General features: G+C 41.1%; 1 protein-coding gene across 1 annotated transcript; it reads right to left on the reverse strand.

Moving 5' to 3' along the window:
• Positions 1-4892: 4892 nt before the first annotated feature.
• On the reverse strand, positions 4893-5765 carry LOC138364049 (tigger transposable element-derived protein 7-like). Its single transcript, XM_069323476.1, has one exon. It carries the CDS (start codon positions 5763-5765, stop codon positions 4893-4895), a length of 873 nt encoding a protein of 290 aa, XP_069179577.1.
• Positions 5766-18967: the final 13202 nt, after the last annotated feature.

The following is an 18967-nucleotide window of genomic DNA, read 5'->3' on the forward strand; positions in this document are numbered from 1 at the left end:
TACCAAAAGGTAAGTAAAACTGGGAAGGAACCGGGAGGCGGATACCACACGTCCTAACTGACCAATCGAAACCAGAGACAAAACAAAGACCAAAACGAGAAGAAAAAGACCACCCAGGCCAACGACCAGGACGGCCCCAAAACTCAAGAGCAGGCCAGAGGGCAGAGGCTCTGCCAGCACCACCCAATATAAGGTGACAGGACAATTCCAGATAACGGTCCCAGAACAACCCCAAAGGGAAGACAAGCCAACCCTATCAAAGACCGAAGGACCCTTCGCAGTGATAGGAAAACCACACACCGCCCCCGGGACGAAACATGCAGGTGGGAGACCAATAACGAACCCACCTGTGCTGACACAAACGAGGAGAAACGAACACCACGATCGAAAGCGCAAAACGCGAATCTAAAAACAGCGCAACCCAAAGGAGCAAGAGAACCAGTTCCAGCAGGGAAGAATGAGATACGCATTCCCGAGGCATCCAAGAGGAGAACTACTGAGGACGAGAACCGCAGGAAAGCAAACACACCAGGTCCGGAAAAGGAACAAAGAAAAACCGAAACCAGGACCGGAACCCAGCAAACCCGGTACCAAGAAAAGGAACCAGGAAGGCAGGAGCGGCAGACTGAAAAGTCCACCCCCCCCCCACAGACAGCGCAACCCGAAGCCTGCAGAAAACCACACAGAAATCGCAGGAACTCGGTACCAAAACGGAACACCGGAGAAGTCCAAAAGCAGGACGTGGAACATGGACAGAGGTCCACCGGAGCACCAAACAGGATAATCAAGTAGCACTGACCCAGATACACAAAAAAGTGTAGCATGGGGGGAGGAAAAACGGAAATAGGCAAGGAAAACCACGAATACGGCCCAAGGAGCTGCCGGGAAGTAACGCACACGACCAACCACAAAATGTGTAGAGGAGCGCGTACATACCTGAGGGACCTCACGGACAGCAGGGTGCAGTCAGGCACCGAAGATAGGCAAGGAAGTGTCCAGACAGGGAAAAGACCCAGGGGTCTACAACAAAAACAAATGCACCGAAATGCGGGGCAGAGCCCCACAGGACAACAAAGAACAAAAGATGGACAAAAGGCACTAAAGACACATGCAAGGTGACCAAACACCACACCAAACACCCCAGTCAGGAGCCATCGACGCAATCCCGCCAAGAGTAAACAAGGATGGAATAGTGAACAAGGGTGGCGGAGTGAGTAGAGTATTCCAAGAAGATACTCGCTCCAAATGCATGAGCCTAACTAGAGAAGCAAAGCTCTACAAAGTACCAACGATGGAACTCAAACCGTTCCGTACGTCCAGTGAAAAGTCCTGCCAACCAGTGGAGAACTGAGGCGGCGCCCAAGCATATAACCAGCAGAGTAGCGAATAATAACTAGTCTACCGGCAAGTGTGGTCTAGAACAGACATGCGAGACACAGTACCGACACTCAGTGCGCCCAACCTGCACCATTACCCGCCAATTATCACCCACAACTACTGTATATGCAACAAAAGATAAGCAGTTCCTTAGGGTTTGTGGTTATTGACCAATATCCACGAAACAATAGAAACTGGGATAATGGCACACGCCACCCTTGTGGCACATTGTGGGCACGAAACAATGGGCATAAAAGGGATAAGTGCAGAATCAGGAAAGACCGGAGGAACGATCGGCACGGTAACAGGCCCGGCGATGAGCGGAACCAATTACCACGTAACGTGGAGGTGGGGCCCCACGATTGGTGCAAGGGCGGGTTGGACATGTATGTGAGTGGGAGTGGATGTTAAGAAACAGTAGCAGCCTCGCATGGGCCAAGAGGCCCTCCGCAGGTCCACTGTATTTATGTCCGTATGCAGGTACGCACAAGGGGACACAGGAGGTAGTAAGCACCCAAAGGAGCCACAGACACTAAAAAGAACCTGATTAATGGCAGAGGGAGAGGAAGCGAAAAGCACCAAAAAGCCATGTGGAGGAGGCAGACGCCACCCACAGGAGCAAACGTAAAGACAGAGCCCAGAAGGCTCAGGAAACTGCACAACCGTCAACTGACAGGAGAAGCGGGGCCCAAAAGCAAGAGCTCAACCCCGCAAGCACTACTAGGCAAGCACCCCACTAAAAGTGAGAACCAGAACTAGGCCGACAGAAACGCCAGACAACCTCGCCTGCAGAGCAGACACACGACCGTGCCACAACACAGGCGAGCCAAGTAACATACCAGGAGCAGCGCTAATGGTGTGCCCTAAAGTCATGCAGACGCGAGGCAGTAGGCATAGTATGTATCGTTACCTGAATAAAATGCGAGGTCGAAGGAGAAATACGGCCAAAGGTGCGTGCGCTGCAGAAGACGAAGCAGTACAGAGGGAGAACAAAGTGACAACCCCAGATATAAATCCAAAACACCCTCAGCATCCAGAGGGCCACGACTGGAGGGAGAAACGAGCAAGAAGCCGTAGAAAAACCACGAGAAACGGCGCGAACACATGAGCATACCGCCCGTAAACAAAACGCATACCGCAGCCCCAGAACACGAGGTACGAAACGCACCACCCATCCACCGGGAGGCGTGGCTCGTACACCAGGCGGACACACAAATCGTACACACAACGTACAGACATCGTACAAACACCAGGAAGGCGTGCGGAATGAAGACAAAGAACGCCGAAACTGGAAGTAGAGACGACGCGAAAACAAAACATGGCGAATATGAAGCAATAGAAAACAGATGATGGAAGGGAACCAACAAGGCCGACAAAAGACCCGATGGAAACCACATCGAAAATCAACAGACGTTCCAATAATATTGGAAGGTACGAAGAGACTCGCTAACCAACGAGAACGCTTTGCCCGAAACGCTTTGCGTAATAGTGGCCCCAGGCCTTGTATGTACAGTATCCACTCAATTTAACGGCCTATATGGGGCTGTACCCTAGTCGTTATTTCCGGAGCTCCGTTATTTCCGAAGTTAAGTCGGGTCGGGTAATTTTTCAAGTAACATTCAGGTAGGATATATTTTATACTGTATAACTAAAATTAAATAAAGTTCATTGTGTAATTGCATTCCAATTTAGTGCACGGCCAACGATTAAGCCAGTTGCTGGCTGCTGCATGGATGATGTGTGAACACGCTCTGATCAAGTCCAGATGGGTGGGAAAAAATTGATTCATTCCTTTGTATTGCAAAATATTTCATGTATCAATCAGTGAGTTAATATTGTCTTAATAAAATTTTAGAGATGTGTTTTGATTTACCCTGAACAGTGCAGGTAATGTATTTTTAATGTTACAACACAGGCTGTGGCGGCCATGCCATAACAATGGCGATCGAGCCTTGTCACTGAGAGCTAGCCAAGACGAAATATTTTGAGCTCACCTATTCTCTGCTGACAATAGAATATACATTTGCAGAGACTAATATGTAGCTTTTGTACGAAAAACCACACCGACGATTAAGCCAATTGTTGGCTGCTGCATGGATGATGTGTGAACACGGTCTGATCAAGCCCAGATGGGTGGTAAAAAAATGATTCATTCCTTTGTGTTGCAAAATATTTCATGTATCAATCAGCAAGTTAATATTTTCTCAATAATATTTTAGAGATGTGTTTTGATTTACCCTGAACAGTACAGGTAATGCATTTTTAATGTTACAACACAGGCTGTGGCGGCCATGCCATAACAATGGCGATCGAGCCTTGTCACCGAGAGCTAGCCAAGACGAAATATTTTGAGCTCACCTTTTCTCTGCTGACGATAGAACATACATTTGCAGAGACTAATATGTAGCTTTTGTTGAAAAAAAACAATTAATATCTTGTAATACTATAATAAAATTGGTAAATTGACTTACTTTTAATGTTACAACACAGGCTGTGGCGGCCATGCCATAACAATGGTGATCGAGCCTTGTCACTGAGAGCTAGCCAAGACGAAATATTTTGAGCTCACCTTTTCTCTGCTGACGATAGAACATACATTTGCAGAGACTAATATGTAGCTTTTGTTGAAAAAAAACAATTAATATCTTGTAATACTATAATAAAATTGGTAAATTGACTTACTTTTAATGAAACTGAAGATTACGAAGCTGTGATGATTACGTCATCCTCTGCAGCGCTTGTTTTATATTGTATACAGGGTACATACTGTATGTACACTTATTTTCAGGCACTCACTTCACACAACAGCTAGGCTTACTACTAATTCACATGAGTTCTAATTCTACTTCACTATTGACAATTATTTCTACTGTATATTTACACTGTACAGTATCTTTTTGTCTAGGCTTAATTAATCATTAACACTTACAATACTGTACTCTATCAACACTTTTTACACTAATTTATATGCCTTTCAATCATATTTTATATCGTTAGTGGATGACTTGTCACGACTTGTTGGTGGGAATTCAGCATCGGCGGGTGCAACATGGCTTGTAGAGCATTCGTTGCTGGCGGATGTTCCATGACTTGTCGATGGGAAATCAGCATCGGCGGGTGCAGATTGGCTTGTAGAGCATTCGTTGCTGGCGGATGTTCCACGTCTTGTCCATGGGAATTCAGCATCGGCGGGTGCAGCATCGCTTGCAGAGCATTCATTGCTGGCGGATGCTCCATGTCTTGTCGGGGAATTCAGCATCGGCGGGTGCAGCATCGCTTGCAGAGCATTCATTGCTGGCGGATGCTCCACGACTTGTCGATGGTAATTCAGCATCGACGGGTGCAGCATCGCTTGTCGACAAAGATTTTTCACGAACCATTGAAATCATGAATTTATCTATTTTTGTCTGAATCTGATTTTCTCTGGCTAACGTTCTGAGACATTGCTTTAAGGCTGTAAGGTGTGATATCCGACACCTCTAGGCAGAGCCTCGCCAACATCGTCCGAGTCATCATCAGTCATCAGAGTCATTTCCGAGAACACTTTGCGCAATCTGTTCTTCAGTTAACAATTCATAACCAGGATCGTAATCATTTTCTAACCATTCATTGATATCATTCACTTGTACACCCTGACCAGCTTGGAGCAACATTGTTCGGATCGTTTCTTCAAACCCTTCAAAATCATTGGCTTCATTTTCAAAACCTTCGAATTCACTATCAGATACTGCTGCTTCACATCTAGGCCTCTCTGTTAACAGTTTCTTCCATGAATTTGTTAGTGTGGTTTCTTTCACTTTATTCCAAAGCCTAACCCAGTGGAATATTGCTTCCCTGATTGTGTACTTTTTTAGATTTTCTAGTGTTCTTTGAGCCCTTGTATCCTTTCCTGTCAATTCATCTTCCTCGCTAGGTAAAACAACTAAAACATCTTCAAGCATTGCTGTTTGGTACATACGTTTAGCAGCAAGGATAACACCTTGGTCCATGGGCTGGATCAAGGATGTTGTGTTTGGTGGAAGTGCCATGCCTTTTATTCTGCCATCCCTTGAAATTAACTTGCTAATGGGATGAGCAGGAGCATTATCTAGCAGCAACAATGCCTTAACCTCACTGGCCTTTATTCCACATTTGTTGATCTGGAATTCTCTGACTTCTTTGCAAAAGTGGTTTTCAAACCAGTCCGTAAATATTGTTTGATTAAACCATGATTTCTTAGAATTGTAATATATTACAGGTAATGCCTGCATTATATTTTTTACGGCTCGAGGATTTTTAGACTTGCCTACCACGGCACATTTTGTCCTGTGAGAGGCATCAGCATTAGCACAGAGCAAGACTGAGAGCCGTTCCTTGCTTATCTTTCGTCCAGGAATATTTTCCTGCATCCTACTGGTTAAGGATGTACTTGGTACAGCTCGCCACATAAACCCAGTCTCGTCAGCATTATATACTTGAAATTGAAATTTCATTAGACAGAAATTAGAGACAGTCCACACCACAAGGCACAGAACTGAAACAAAAACCGGAGCCAGAGGCACTCGACCAGCCAGTAATACCATCAGCCAAGAACTGCCAGTTGGATCGCCGGCGTGGAGGGTCTGGGGCTCCCCCTTCCTCCTCTCGGGGAGGAAGGGGTTGCGCAGACAGTGGTGCTGCGACGTGATGACGTCATGCTAGTTTGATAATTTTGTTTGGGGAGTTCTGTCCACTCATTCGGCTTTTGGTAGCAATAATTTCACCAGAATAGGGGTTTGTTTTGGGGCACCTAACTTTCTGGGTGCTTGTCCCGGTCGATGGCAGACATAGAATGCTCCCAATCACAAGGGGGTTTCTATAGGCCATTGCTCCTCGTGCCTCTCTGAGGGGGCCAGGTTCTGGCTCATGGTCCCCGGTAGGCAAGAACTCCTAGCACTGACTGATGCCAGAAAGTTATAAATATCCATTCAGCCTAAATAGCTCCAGGGAGCCGACGGGGCTCCCCCCAGAAAAAAAATTATCTTTATTATTGTCTTTTTTTTTCTTTTTACTCCCATGTCCCATAGTACACTGGCTTTGCCTGTGTCCTCTAGTATAAACTTCATTATCCAGTGTACCTCAGTGTATCTCTATTTAAACTACCTCATTTTGTTTTAGTGCAACTTTAGTATTCAACTATAGTGTACTTATAATAGTAAAGTAAGCAAGCTTTTCATTTTATAGATTTCATAATTGTTTTTTGACTTTTTTGGTCATCTATTATTATTAATTATTTTAGTTCATTTTTTACATTTCTAAGTTCCCATTAAGTTTTATTACTTAAATTACCATTAAGTTTATATTACTTTAAAATTTTTATTCTACTTTATCTTTGTAACCCAGGTTGCCTAGCCCAACCACAATTGCTCCATTGTGCTCTTTTCTTTGCCTGTGCAATTTTGATCATTAGTGCAAATAATTACCTACAGTGTACCTGAAAGTACTTTTAAGCAACCTACCTCATTTTTGTATATAGTTTTATATATATTTTTTTTTTCATAGCAAGTTCTTTTATCATTGTCTTTTTGGCTTTTCTGTAAAACAGCCCTCTTATGCAAACTATTATAGATCCAGACCTTAACCTCTTATCTAGTATCTATGACAATCAGCACCTTAATGATCAAAACTGCAGATATTACACAGCACATGATGTAAACAATGTTTTAGCGTGTAATCACAATGTTTCTGTAATTAACTTGAATTTAAGATCTCTTAGCAAACACTTTGATGATGTTAATGCCCTGATTCAAACTAGACAACAAATTCTCTTTTATTGTGTTTACTGAAATGTGGTTAAAAAGAGGACACTTATCAACTCTACAACATACCTAACTACTCAGCCATTCACAACTGTCGTCCTATACAAAGAGGTGGTGGTACTTCTCTTTACTACCACCATGCATTGACTTGCTTAAAAGTAATTAAATCTAGAGACCCTTATGGAGAGTATATATTTGCTTGTTTCAGAGTCAAGGGTAATGATGCTGTCTTGACTGTGGGAGCATTCTACAGGGATCCTAAAACACTGATGTGACTGAATTTAACACTAACCTTAGAAATCTTATAGTAGAGAACCAACTGAACAAAAACCACTTAATTATTTCTGGTGACTTTAACGTTGACCTCTGCGAGCCTGATAACCCTCCTGCTGCTAGTTTCCTCAACTGTATGCATTCCTGCTTCCTCATATCCTTAATCACTAGACCTACTAGAATCACTGACAGTACTGCCACGGCTCTTGATCACATCTGGCCCAACATAACCTCTCCACTTCAGGGATAATCATTGATAACACTACAGACCATCACCCCACATTTCTCCTAACCAATATTAACAAACCACCTATAGAGACAAGGGAGATAAGCTTTAGGCTGCACAATGAAACTGCTATAGGCAATTTTATAGCTGCTGCTGCTGCTGCTAATATCAACTGGGAATCCGAATTAGGTAACATAGGGGACATCAACCTAGCAGTGCAATCATTTCTTCAAAAAACTCTCAGCGTTTATAACACCCACTGTCCAATGCTAACGAAACAAGTCACAACTAAAAGGCTAAACACCCCTTGGCTTACAAAGGGGATACTTAAATCCATTAATAAAAAACATGACCTTGAAAAGATGTATAGGTTAGGAATCGTCTCCAAAGAATTTTCAAAGAATTACTCATCATTGCTATCTAAAATAATTAGGAGAGCCAAAATTAAATACTATGAAGATAAATTTACCCACACAAAGGGCAATATTAAGAAAACATGGAGCACAATTTCTCAAATATTGGGATCAAAGAAGATTTTAAATAACAAACCAATACTCCTGTCAACTAATGATGGTCTGCTTTCAGCCTCTGACACTGCTCTTGAATTCAAAAGGTTCTTCTCTTCCATTGGGTCATCCCTTGCAAATGATATTCCATCTTCCAGTACTAATATTCAGGACTATCTTACACGTAACTATCCACAGTCTCTGTACCTAATGCCTACTAATTCCACTGATGTTACTGACATAATCCTTTCCATTAAAACCAAGTCTAGTGCCCTTGAGGAGATACCAACTCTTATTTACAAAAAAGCCTCCAGAATTTTAGCTCCTGCCATTGCATTGCTCTTCAAATAGTCACTTAAACTCCAAACCTTTCCAGATATTCTAAGAAAAAGTAGAGTAACCCCTGTCCACAAATGTGGTGATCCCACAGATGTTAACAACTTCAGACCTATATCAATTCTGCCAAACTTGTCAAAAAATATTTGAAAAACTAATCTATATGCAGCTTTTTTCTTATCTAGCCAAACTCAATATACAGGCATACCTCAGTTTAAGAGTTTAATTGGTTCCTGGAGACGCCTCGTATTCCGAAGCTAATGTCCTCATAAGAAATAAAGGAAAATGAATTAATCCGTTCCTGACTACCCCAAAAACCCCACATCAAACTAAATTTTTATACTTAATTCATCTAAATAAACCTACAAAACTATGTTCAAGTTATTACTTACCTTGCAGTTGAATGCTGTAGGCGTATGGAAGATGGTGAGGAGGGGGAGGAGGAGAGAAGTTACTGTTTGGAAGGGGAGTCCCCTTCCATTATCACATCAGGCAGTGAGGACCTTTCTGGTGTGCTCTCCTTGGGACGTTTTATCTGAGTGCCACTAGGTCCTGGTTGAGGCTCACTGCTCGATTTCCTCACCACAAATCTGTCCAAACCCTGGCTTTCTCACAAATAATGGCCTCCGAAACACTATCACCCTTAACTCCTTGTGTATCCAAATTAATAACTTTTTCACTTCTCCAAGTATTTGTGGTCTTTGTTTTGTTATTGTTCTGATTCCTTTTGCCACTTTAGCACTCATAATCTCATTTTTCTTCTTAAGTATAGTGCATATTGTTGATGTGGCTTTGTTGTACTGCCTACAAAGTTCAACAACACGTGTACCGTTCTCATGCTTCCGAATGATCTCTTGTTTTTCCTCTATTGTCGTCCTCACATGGGCTTTCTGGCATTTATCCTTACCACTGGCTTTCTTGGGACCCATGGTGAGATATATAATAAATTGTAGTCAAATCACCAAAAATCCAACAAAACACTGAAAATCCGTGAGAAGAATTGATGTGGGTAGTCACTGGGCGCGAACAATGGTAAACTGAGGAGTGGAGGGGCGGAGGTGGTTCGACGATCGCCGAACCACCACGCGCTGGGTCGGCTTGTATGCCTATCAACAAACTCGCGTTCCGAGACATATTTTCTGAGGAATTCCTGCTCGTATTCCGAAAAACTCGCATACAGGTACACTCGCATTCCGAGGTACCACTGTACTTAGCTCTTGTCAATATGACTTCAGACCCCAAAAAAGCACTAACGATGCACTTATTAGTATGATTAACTTGATACATACAGCTCTTGATAAAAATGAGTTCCCTGTTGGGTTATTTGTAGACCTGCATAAGGCTTTTGACACTTAACCACCAAAACCTTCTTCTTAAATTACAACATTATGGAGTCAGAGGTCACTCCCTGCAGTACATCAAGTCTTACCTTGCTGACAGACTCCAGTATGTTTCTGTGAATAATTCAATTTCTCCCACCCTACCCATCAACATTGGTGTTCCCCAGGGCAGCATACTTGGCCCTCTCCTCTTTCTCATCTACATTAATGACCTTCCAAATGCCTCTCAACATCTCAAACCCATTCTATTTGCTGACGACACGACCTTCATTTAACCCTTGCACTGCTCACCTATTTTCGGCAAAAACGTCTTGGTGCAATTGTCAAGGACATATTTTTGTTATTTTTACAAATGTTCAGGTAAATTTAATGTCAAAATGTTTCCAAAGTCAACTATTTCCATTTCAAAACACAAATAGTAATGAAAACATTAAAAAACATTAAAATATAGCCAAATTAAAAAACAAAAAGCACAACTCTCTGAGCGCCTAAAGGCGCTTTGCGCAGTGCAGTGGTTAATCCAGTCCTGACCCCCTTGCTCTAAATGTCACAGTGAATACTAAGCTAAATAAAGTCCATTACTGGCTAACTGCCAACAAACGCACCCTCAATATTGACAAAACTTTCTATATTTTGTTTGGCAATAGATCCTCAAATCAAATAAATCTCAGGATTAACAATACCCAAATTTGTAACAAAGTAGATGGCAAATTCCTTGGCGTTCTTATTGAACGCAAGCTGAATTTCCAGGGACACATTCTAAATATATCAAAAAAAGTTTCAAAAACTGCTGGCATTCTTTCTAAGATCAGATATTATGTACCTCGCCCTGCCCTGGTGACACTCTATTACTCTCTCATCTATCCTTATCTCAACTAGGGTATTTGTGCTTGGGGTTCTACAACCCAAAATCATTTACGTCCTCTAATTACTCAACACAAAGCTGCTATTAGGACAATATCTTACTCTGGCCCCAGACATCACTCGGTACCCTTACTCAAATCTCTGAATATGTTAGATATTAAGTCACTGCACATCCTCTCATGTGTATTTAATATACAGTACAGTATATAAAACGCTGAACTGTAATATCAATCCGGACCTTAAAAGCTTCCTAGAAGGTTGTAACAGATCCCATGAGCACCACACCAGAAACAAATACCTATTTGATATTCCAAGAGTACGACTTAGTCAAACTAGAAATGCTTTACAAATCAAGGGACCCAGAATGTGGAATGACCTTCCCAATTATGTTAAAGACTGCATGTACCTCTCCCAACCAGTTTAAGATTAAAACTAAGTGCTACCTAATTAACTTAATGTAACCTATCTCACCCCTAAATGTCAACCCATGATACCTGGTTGATGGAGTTCTGGGAGTTCTTCTACTCCCCAAGCCTGGCCCGAGGCCAGAATTGACTTGTGAGAGTTTGGTCCACCAGGCTGTTGCTTGGAGCGGCCCGCAGGCCCACATACCCACCACAGCCCGGTTGGTCCGGCACTCCTTGAAGGAAACAATCTAGTTTCCTCTTGAAGATGTCCACGGTTGTTCCTGTAGTACAGTATTTCTGATCTACGATTTTATACAATGCTGTTTTTTGACCAAATTGTATTTTTGCTTTTTTTCTTCCATGTTTACCCTCCCCCCTTTTTTCATTATTTTTTCTCAACACAATTTATACTTTAATCTTAATTAGTATTAAGTTTTAACCTTGGTGTTTTTCCTGCCCGAAACGCTTTGCGTAATAGTGGCTTTAGGCATTGTATGTACTAGCTCTATCAATAAATCCATCAACTTTTGTATCTTACCATTTATGTATGTACTTTACCTGAATAAATATTTGTATTTGGTTTAGTCGGATAAAATATCAGACCCGGTTAATTTGCTGCCGATGTTACACTATCTGGACAGTCAGCCGGATAATCATGGAATTGTCCGTATATGAAAACCATGAGGCAGGCTGTACCGTATTAATCCCGTCTGCCTGTGGCTCGAGGCGCATGGTGTAGGAGGGGGTGGGGTGGGTGGGTGGTGTTGGGAGAGAGGGGAGCATTGGGAGGGACCACCTGGGGGGATAAGGGTTGGATGGGGGAGCGGCCTATACACTACAGTACAGGAATTACCATCGATTTTAGAACAACTCATCATAGCCAAAGTCAAAAGAAATACTAGTAATTATGTAATAAAAAATACCATGCAAGTTTCCTAAAAACAATTTGCACAGGCTGAAGTTTCCTTCAAAAATATTTTTTTTTCCTGCTGGCGGCCTACATAACGTGCCTCCTCCCTGCCCCGACTGGACCCGTCCAGGCCTGGTCAAGCCATGTGCTCTCTACCCTCATGTTACACCACAGTGCTGTACCATTAGTGAAATATTTTTTTAAATAACTTTTTTTATTTTCATAGTAACTTTGAACATTTTTGACCAAGACTATGTCTGGTAGCAGCATGAATCGGTCTGGAGATGTTAAGAGGAAGAAGGTTGTCCTAACAATTAAGGACAAGCTATGTGTTATACAACTTTGTGAAAATGGCCGGTCGACCTCAAGTGTTGCCAAGGAATTTAATATAGGCACTAGTACTGTTTCTGATATAAGGAAACAAAAAGAGAAACTTATAAAATTCATTTCAACCTGTAAAAGTGAAGGTGCAAGCACTAGCAGAGGGTGTGGTAGAAAGACTATGAAAACTTCGACGCATGTACAGTTGGATGAGGCTGTGTACAAGTAGTTTGCTCAGCATTGCACAGCTGGCCTGACAATTCGCGGCCAGAAATACAAAATGCTGCAAGCCTTGGAATAAAGAATTTCGAAGCGAGTGAAGGGTGGGTTGCAAGGTTCAAGGGTAGGCACAATATTGTGAAGAGGAAAATTGTTGGTGAAAAATTGAGTGCAGATGAAAGCAGTGTAGAACCATTTAAACAGAAATTAAGAGCATACATTGTGGCAAATAATTTATATTCGTATCAAATTTATAATGCAGATGAAACTGGGTTGTATTGGAAGAGTTTACCAGAAAAATCTCTAGCAATGAGGAGTGAGTGTTGTGCCAGGACGTAAGGTCAACAAGGACAGGCTCTTGGCCATGATGTGTGCGAATGCTGATGGAACAGACAATCACATGTGTAATTGTCGGCAAATCTAAGATACCAAGAGCCTTGCAACATTGCATGGACAGACTGCCAGTCAAATATTATATGTGTAATAAATATTAATATTATAAGTGCCGGACAAACCAGGCTCACGGACCAACCAGGCCAACTTAAAATTATCTGTTGATTAAGGACCTGCCCAAAGCCGTATGGGTGTTAATTGCTTTACAATAATTTAAAAACATCAATGCTATGTACTCAAATAAACCTAAATAAATAAATATATATATATATATATATATATATATATATATATATATATATATATATATATATATATATATATATATATATATATATATATATATATATATATATATATATATATATATGTCGTACCTAGTAGCCAGAACTCACTTCTCAGCCTACTATGCAAGGCCCGATTTGCCTAATAAGCCAAGTTTTCCTGAATTAATATATTTTCTATAATTTTTTTCTTATGAAATGATAAAGCTGCCCTTTTCACTATGTATGAGGTCAATTTTTTTTTTATTGGAGTTAAAATTAACATAGATATATGACCGAACCTAACCAACCCTACCTAACCTAACCTAACCTATCTTTATAGGTAAGGTTAGGTTAGGTAGCCAAAAAAATCTAGGTTAGGTTAGGTTAGGTAGGTTAGGTAGACGAAAAAACATTGATTCATGAAAACTTGGCTTATTAGGCAAATCGGGCCTTGCATAGTAGGCTGAGAAGTGAGTTCTGGCTACTAGGTACGACATATATATATATATATATATATATATATATATATATATATATATATATATATATATATATATATATATATATATATATATATATATATAGAGGAAGGGGGGTGGTAGGAGAAAAGCACACAGAAACTGTATTGGAGGGGACCCACATTCCCTCCAATGCGTTATGTGTGGTTTCCTCCGAGGCTATGGGTCCCCCTTCTTCCAGCCAGAGGTGGTACTCCCTATACATATATATATATACATATATATATATATATATATATATATATATATATATATATATATATATATATATATATATATATATATATATATATATATATATATATATATATTAGTATATTTTGGTAGCAGTCTTTCCTGTAGACATATATTATTAAATATGACCGAAAAAGTAAGATTAATAATTCTAACACAAATTTTCTCTATCTTTCTTATGTTTCTTTTCACTGTTGATGGTAATTCAAAGATCAATTCTCCAAAATTCATTTTTATTTCTAGTCTGATGCGACACATGAGCGCGTTTCGTAAAACTTATTACATTTTCAAAGACTTTAGTTTACAAACACACAACTGAAACTGAATAGGGCTTTGCACATCTTCGAGTTTATATCTACATTTGGGTGTGGTGGATGAGGTGAAAACGAACTTTCAACAATGGGTATTAAATGGGTATTAAATTAAAACACAAAACCTTAGTGTAGACTGCAGTGTGGAAAACTCCGCTCCTAACTACTAACTACTTGGAAACTACTCCAAGCTTGTACTAAAGAGGCACCCTTCTTGAGCCCAGATGGACACATGTATAAGCAAGTAGATGGGGTCGCCATGGGTTCTTCCCTAGGTGTCCTGTTTGCAAACTTCTACATGGGTACCATCGAGCAAAAAGTCTTAGTCGACATGAACTTGAAACCGGCCATATACTGCAGGTATGTTGACGACATTTTTACACAGGTACCTGATGTCAGACATCTGCAGGAACTGAAGGAGGCATTTGAGCAGAATTCTGTGTTGCGTTTCACTTACGAGATGGAGAAGGATGGGAAGCTGCCCTTTCTAGATGTAACAGTCATGGAAAGGAGCGGAGTTTTCCACACTGCAGTCTACACTAAGGAAACAAACATAGGAATGTGCCTGAATGCCAACAGTGACTGCCCGAACAGGTACAAGAGGAGTGTTGTTAAAGCTTATGTCGACCGTGCCCTCAGCCACAGCTCAGAATGGAAGCAAGTCGACGAAGAACTCTGTAGGGTAAGGCAGGTCCTAGTCAACAACGGCTTCGCCAATGGTTTCATGGAAGACATCATAAGAAGGAAAGTGAAACGCCATGCAACCTCTGAAGAGACAACTAACACAACACCTATACCCCCTATTAGACTATTTTACAGGAACTTCTTTTCCACAGCCCATAAAACGGAGGAAAGGGTCCTGAAAGATGTTGTCAGTAGAAACGTTATCCCTACAGACAAAAATCAGAAGATACAACTGACGATTTACTATAAAACCAGAAAAATGGCCAGCCTACTCATGAGAAACTCTCCAGACACAAAGCAGAACGCTTTAAAAGAGACCAACATCGTCTATGCCTTCAAATGCCCTCTTGGGGACTGTAAGCCTCAAAAAACCCAGTATATAGGCAAGACAACATCATCTCTTTCCAGGCATTTAACGATGCATAAGCAACAGGGCTCCATTAAGGAACATATAATCTCTTCCCACAAGCAAACCATCACCAGAGAAATCTTAGCAAACAACACAGAAATCATCGATAGATACAGCGATAGCAGGCGGCTTGACATCTGCGAGGCACTACACATCAAGAAGTCAACACCAGCAATCAACAGCCAATTAATACACAACTATATTCTACCCACTTCAAGACTCCGCTCCAATACAGCAGCATCAAGAAATATGGACCAATAGGCTTTCTACAATTACTTCCATTCAATACCCATTCTTTCGTGTTCTGTCTTGTGTTTGAATTTAATACCCATTTAATACCCATTGTTGAAAGTTCGTTTTCACCTCATCCACCTCACCCAAATGTAGATATAAACTCGAATATCTGCAAAGCCCTATTCAGTTTCAGTTGTGTGTTTGTAAACTAAAGTCTTTGAAAATGTAATAAGTTTTACGAAACGCGCTCAAGTGTCGCGTCAGACTAGAAATAAAAATGAATTTTGGAGAATTGATCTTTGAATTACCATCAACAGTGAAAAGAAACATAAAGATAGAGAAAATTCGTGTTAGAATTATTAATCTTACTTTTTCGGTCATATTTAATATATATATATATATATATATATATATATATATATATATATATATATATATATGTCGTACCTAGTAGCCAGAACTCACTTCTCAGCCTACTATGCAAGGCCCGATTTGCCTAATAAGCCAAGTTTTCCTGAATTAATATATTTTTTCTATTTTTTTCCTTATGAAGTGATAAAGCTACCCATTTCATTATGTATGAGGTCAATTTTTTTTTATTGAAGTTAAAATTAACGTAGATATATGACCGAACCTAACCAACCCTACCTAACCTAACCTAACCTATCTCTATCGGTTAGGTTAGGTTAGGTAGCAGAAAAAGTTAGGTTAGGTTAGGTTAGGTAGGTTAGGTAGTCGAAAAAACATTAATTCATGAAAACTTGGCTTATTAGGCAAATTGGGCCATGCATAGTTGGCTGAGAAGTGCGTTCTGGCTATTAGGTACGACATATATATATATATATATATATATATATATATACACACACACATATATATACACACACACAGACACAGTGGTACCTCGGAATGCGAGTGTACCTGTATGCGAGTTTTTCGGAATACGAGCAGGATTTCCTCCAAAAATATGTTTCGGAAGGCGAGGGTTACCTCGGGACGCGAGTTTGTCGATACGCGTACAGGCCGACCTAGCGCGTGGTGGTTCGGCGATCGTCGCCCCTCTGCCCCGCCGCCCCTCAGTTTACCATTGTCTCGCGCTCAGTGACTACCCCCACATCAATTCTTCTCGCGGATTTTCAGTGTTTTGTTGGATTTTTGGCGATTTGTCTATACAATTTGTTATTATATATCTCACCATGGGTCCCAAGAAAGCCAGTGGTAAGGATAAAGGCCAGAAAGCTCATGTGACGATGACAGTAGAGGAGAAACAAGAGATCATTCGGAAGCATGAGAACGGTACACGTGTTGTTGAACTTTGTAGGCAGTACAACAAAGCCACATCAACAATATGCACTATACTTAAGAAGAAAAATGAGATTATGGGTGCTAAAGTGGCAAAAGGAGTAAGAACAATACCGAAACAAAGACCACAAATACTTGAAGAAGTGGAAAAGTTGTTATTAATTTGGATACACGACAAGGAGTTAAGGGGTGATAGTGTTTCGGAGGCCATTATTTGTGAGAAAGCCAGGGTGTTGCATGAAGACCTTCTAAAGAATACCCCTGCAACGAGTGATGCAGATACGAAAGTTTAAGACAAGCAGGGGCTGGTTTGAAAAATTTAGAAAGAGAAGTGGTATCCATAGTGTTACAAGGCATGGGGAGGCAGCCAGCTCAGACAAACCAGCCGCTGGACGGTTTATTGACGAATTTAAAGAGTTTGCAGAGGTTGAGGGATACCTACCGCAACAAGTGTTTAATTGTGACGAAACAGGACTGTTTTGGAAAAGAATGCCTAAGAGGACATACATTACCAAGGAGGAAAAATCCTTGCCTGGACACAAGCCTATGAAAGATAGGTTTACGCTTGTGCTGTGTTCAAATGCGAGTGGCGATTTGAAAATTAAACCCTTGCTAGTGTATCATTCTGAAAATCCAAGGGTTTTCAAACAGTATAAAGTGCAGAAAACCCATTTGTGTGTGATGTGGAAGTCTAATAAAAAAGCATGGGTGACTAGGCTTATTTTTTCGGAGTGGGTGAATGAAGTGCTGTGCCCTGCCATAGAAAAATATCTGCAGGAGAAACATTTGCCACTCAAAGCCGTGCTTCTCCTCGACAATGCTCCTGCTCATCCTCCAGGCTTGGAAGATGATTTGTTGCCCAGATACAATAAATTCCTCACAGTTAAATTCCTTCCTCCTAACACCACTCCTCTAATTCAGCCTATGGACCAGAAAATCATAGCGAATTTTAAGAAACTTTATGAAAGGGCACTTTTCCGGAAATGTTTTGAAGTGACTGAAGCCACAAACCTCACCCTCAAAGAGTTCTGGAAACACCATTTTAACATTTGTAGTGCTTTAAAACTCGTTGACAAAGCCTGGCAAGAAGTGACTCAAGGAACTCTGATCTCTAGCTGGAGAAAATTGTGGCCTGAATGTGTGAGAGAACTAGACTTTGAGGGGTTTGAGCCTATAAATGATGCGCCTATTGTTGAGGAAATTGTTAGTCTAGGCCAGCAAATGGGCTTGGAATTGGATGGTGATGATGTGGAGGAGTTGGTGGAAGAACACAACGAAGAACTGACCACCGAAGAACTCCTAGCCCTTCAACAAGAACAGCAAGCCAATGCAGCAGCGGATGATTCTGCAGTGGAGGAGGTGGCGGCAGCAGCAGCAGCGAATGTCCCTTCTGCAGTAATTAAGAAGGTGTGTCAGATGTGGGAAGAGATTCAAACAATTGTTGATAAGACTCACCCAGAGAAAGCTGTAGTAGGCCGTTGTCTAAATCTTTTCAATGACAATGTGATGCCTTACTACAGAGAGAGCTTGCGAAGAAGGGAAAAGCAAGCTTCCATGGACAGATTTGTGGTGAGGAAATCGAGCAGTGAGCCTTAACCAGGACCTAGTGGCACTCAGATAAAACGTCCTAGGGAGAGCACACCAGAAAGGTCCTCACTGCCTGATGTGATAATGGAAGGGGACTCCCCTTCCAAACAGTAACTCCTCTCCTCCTCCCCCCTCCTCACCATCTTCCATACGCCTACAGCACTCGACAGCAAGGTAAGTAATAACTGGAACACAGTTTTGTAGGTTTATTTAGATGAATTAGGTATAAAAATTTAGTTTGATGTGGGTTTTTTGGGGTAGTCAGGAACGGATTAATTCATTCCCTTTATTTCTTATGGGGAAATTAGCTTCGGAATGCGAGTTTTCGGAATACGAGGCGTCTCCAGGAACCAATTAAACTCTTAAACTGAGGCATGCCTGTGTGTGTGTGTGTGTGTGTGTGTGTGTGTGTGTGTATATATATATATATATATATATATATATATATATATATATATATATATATATATATA

This window comes from Procambarus clarkii, chromosome 12 (assembly GCF_040958095.1).
Source record: "Procambarus clarkii isolate CNS0578487 chromosome 12, FALCON_Pclarkii_2.0, whole genome shotgun sequence".
Lineage (NCBI taxonomy): Eukaryota > Metazoa > Arthropoda > Malacostraca > Decapoda > Cambaridae > Procambarus > Procambarus clarkii.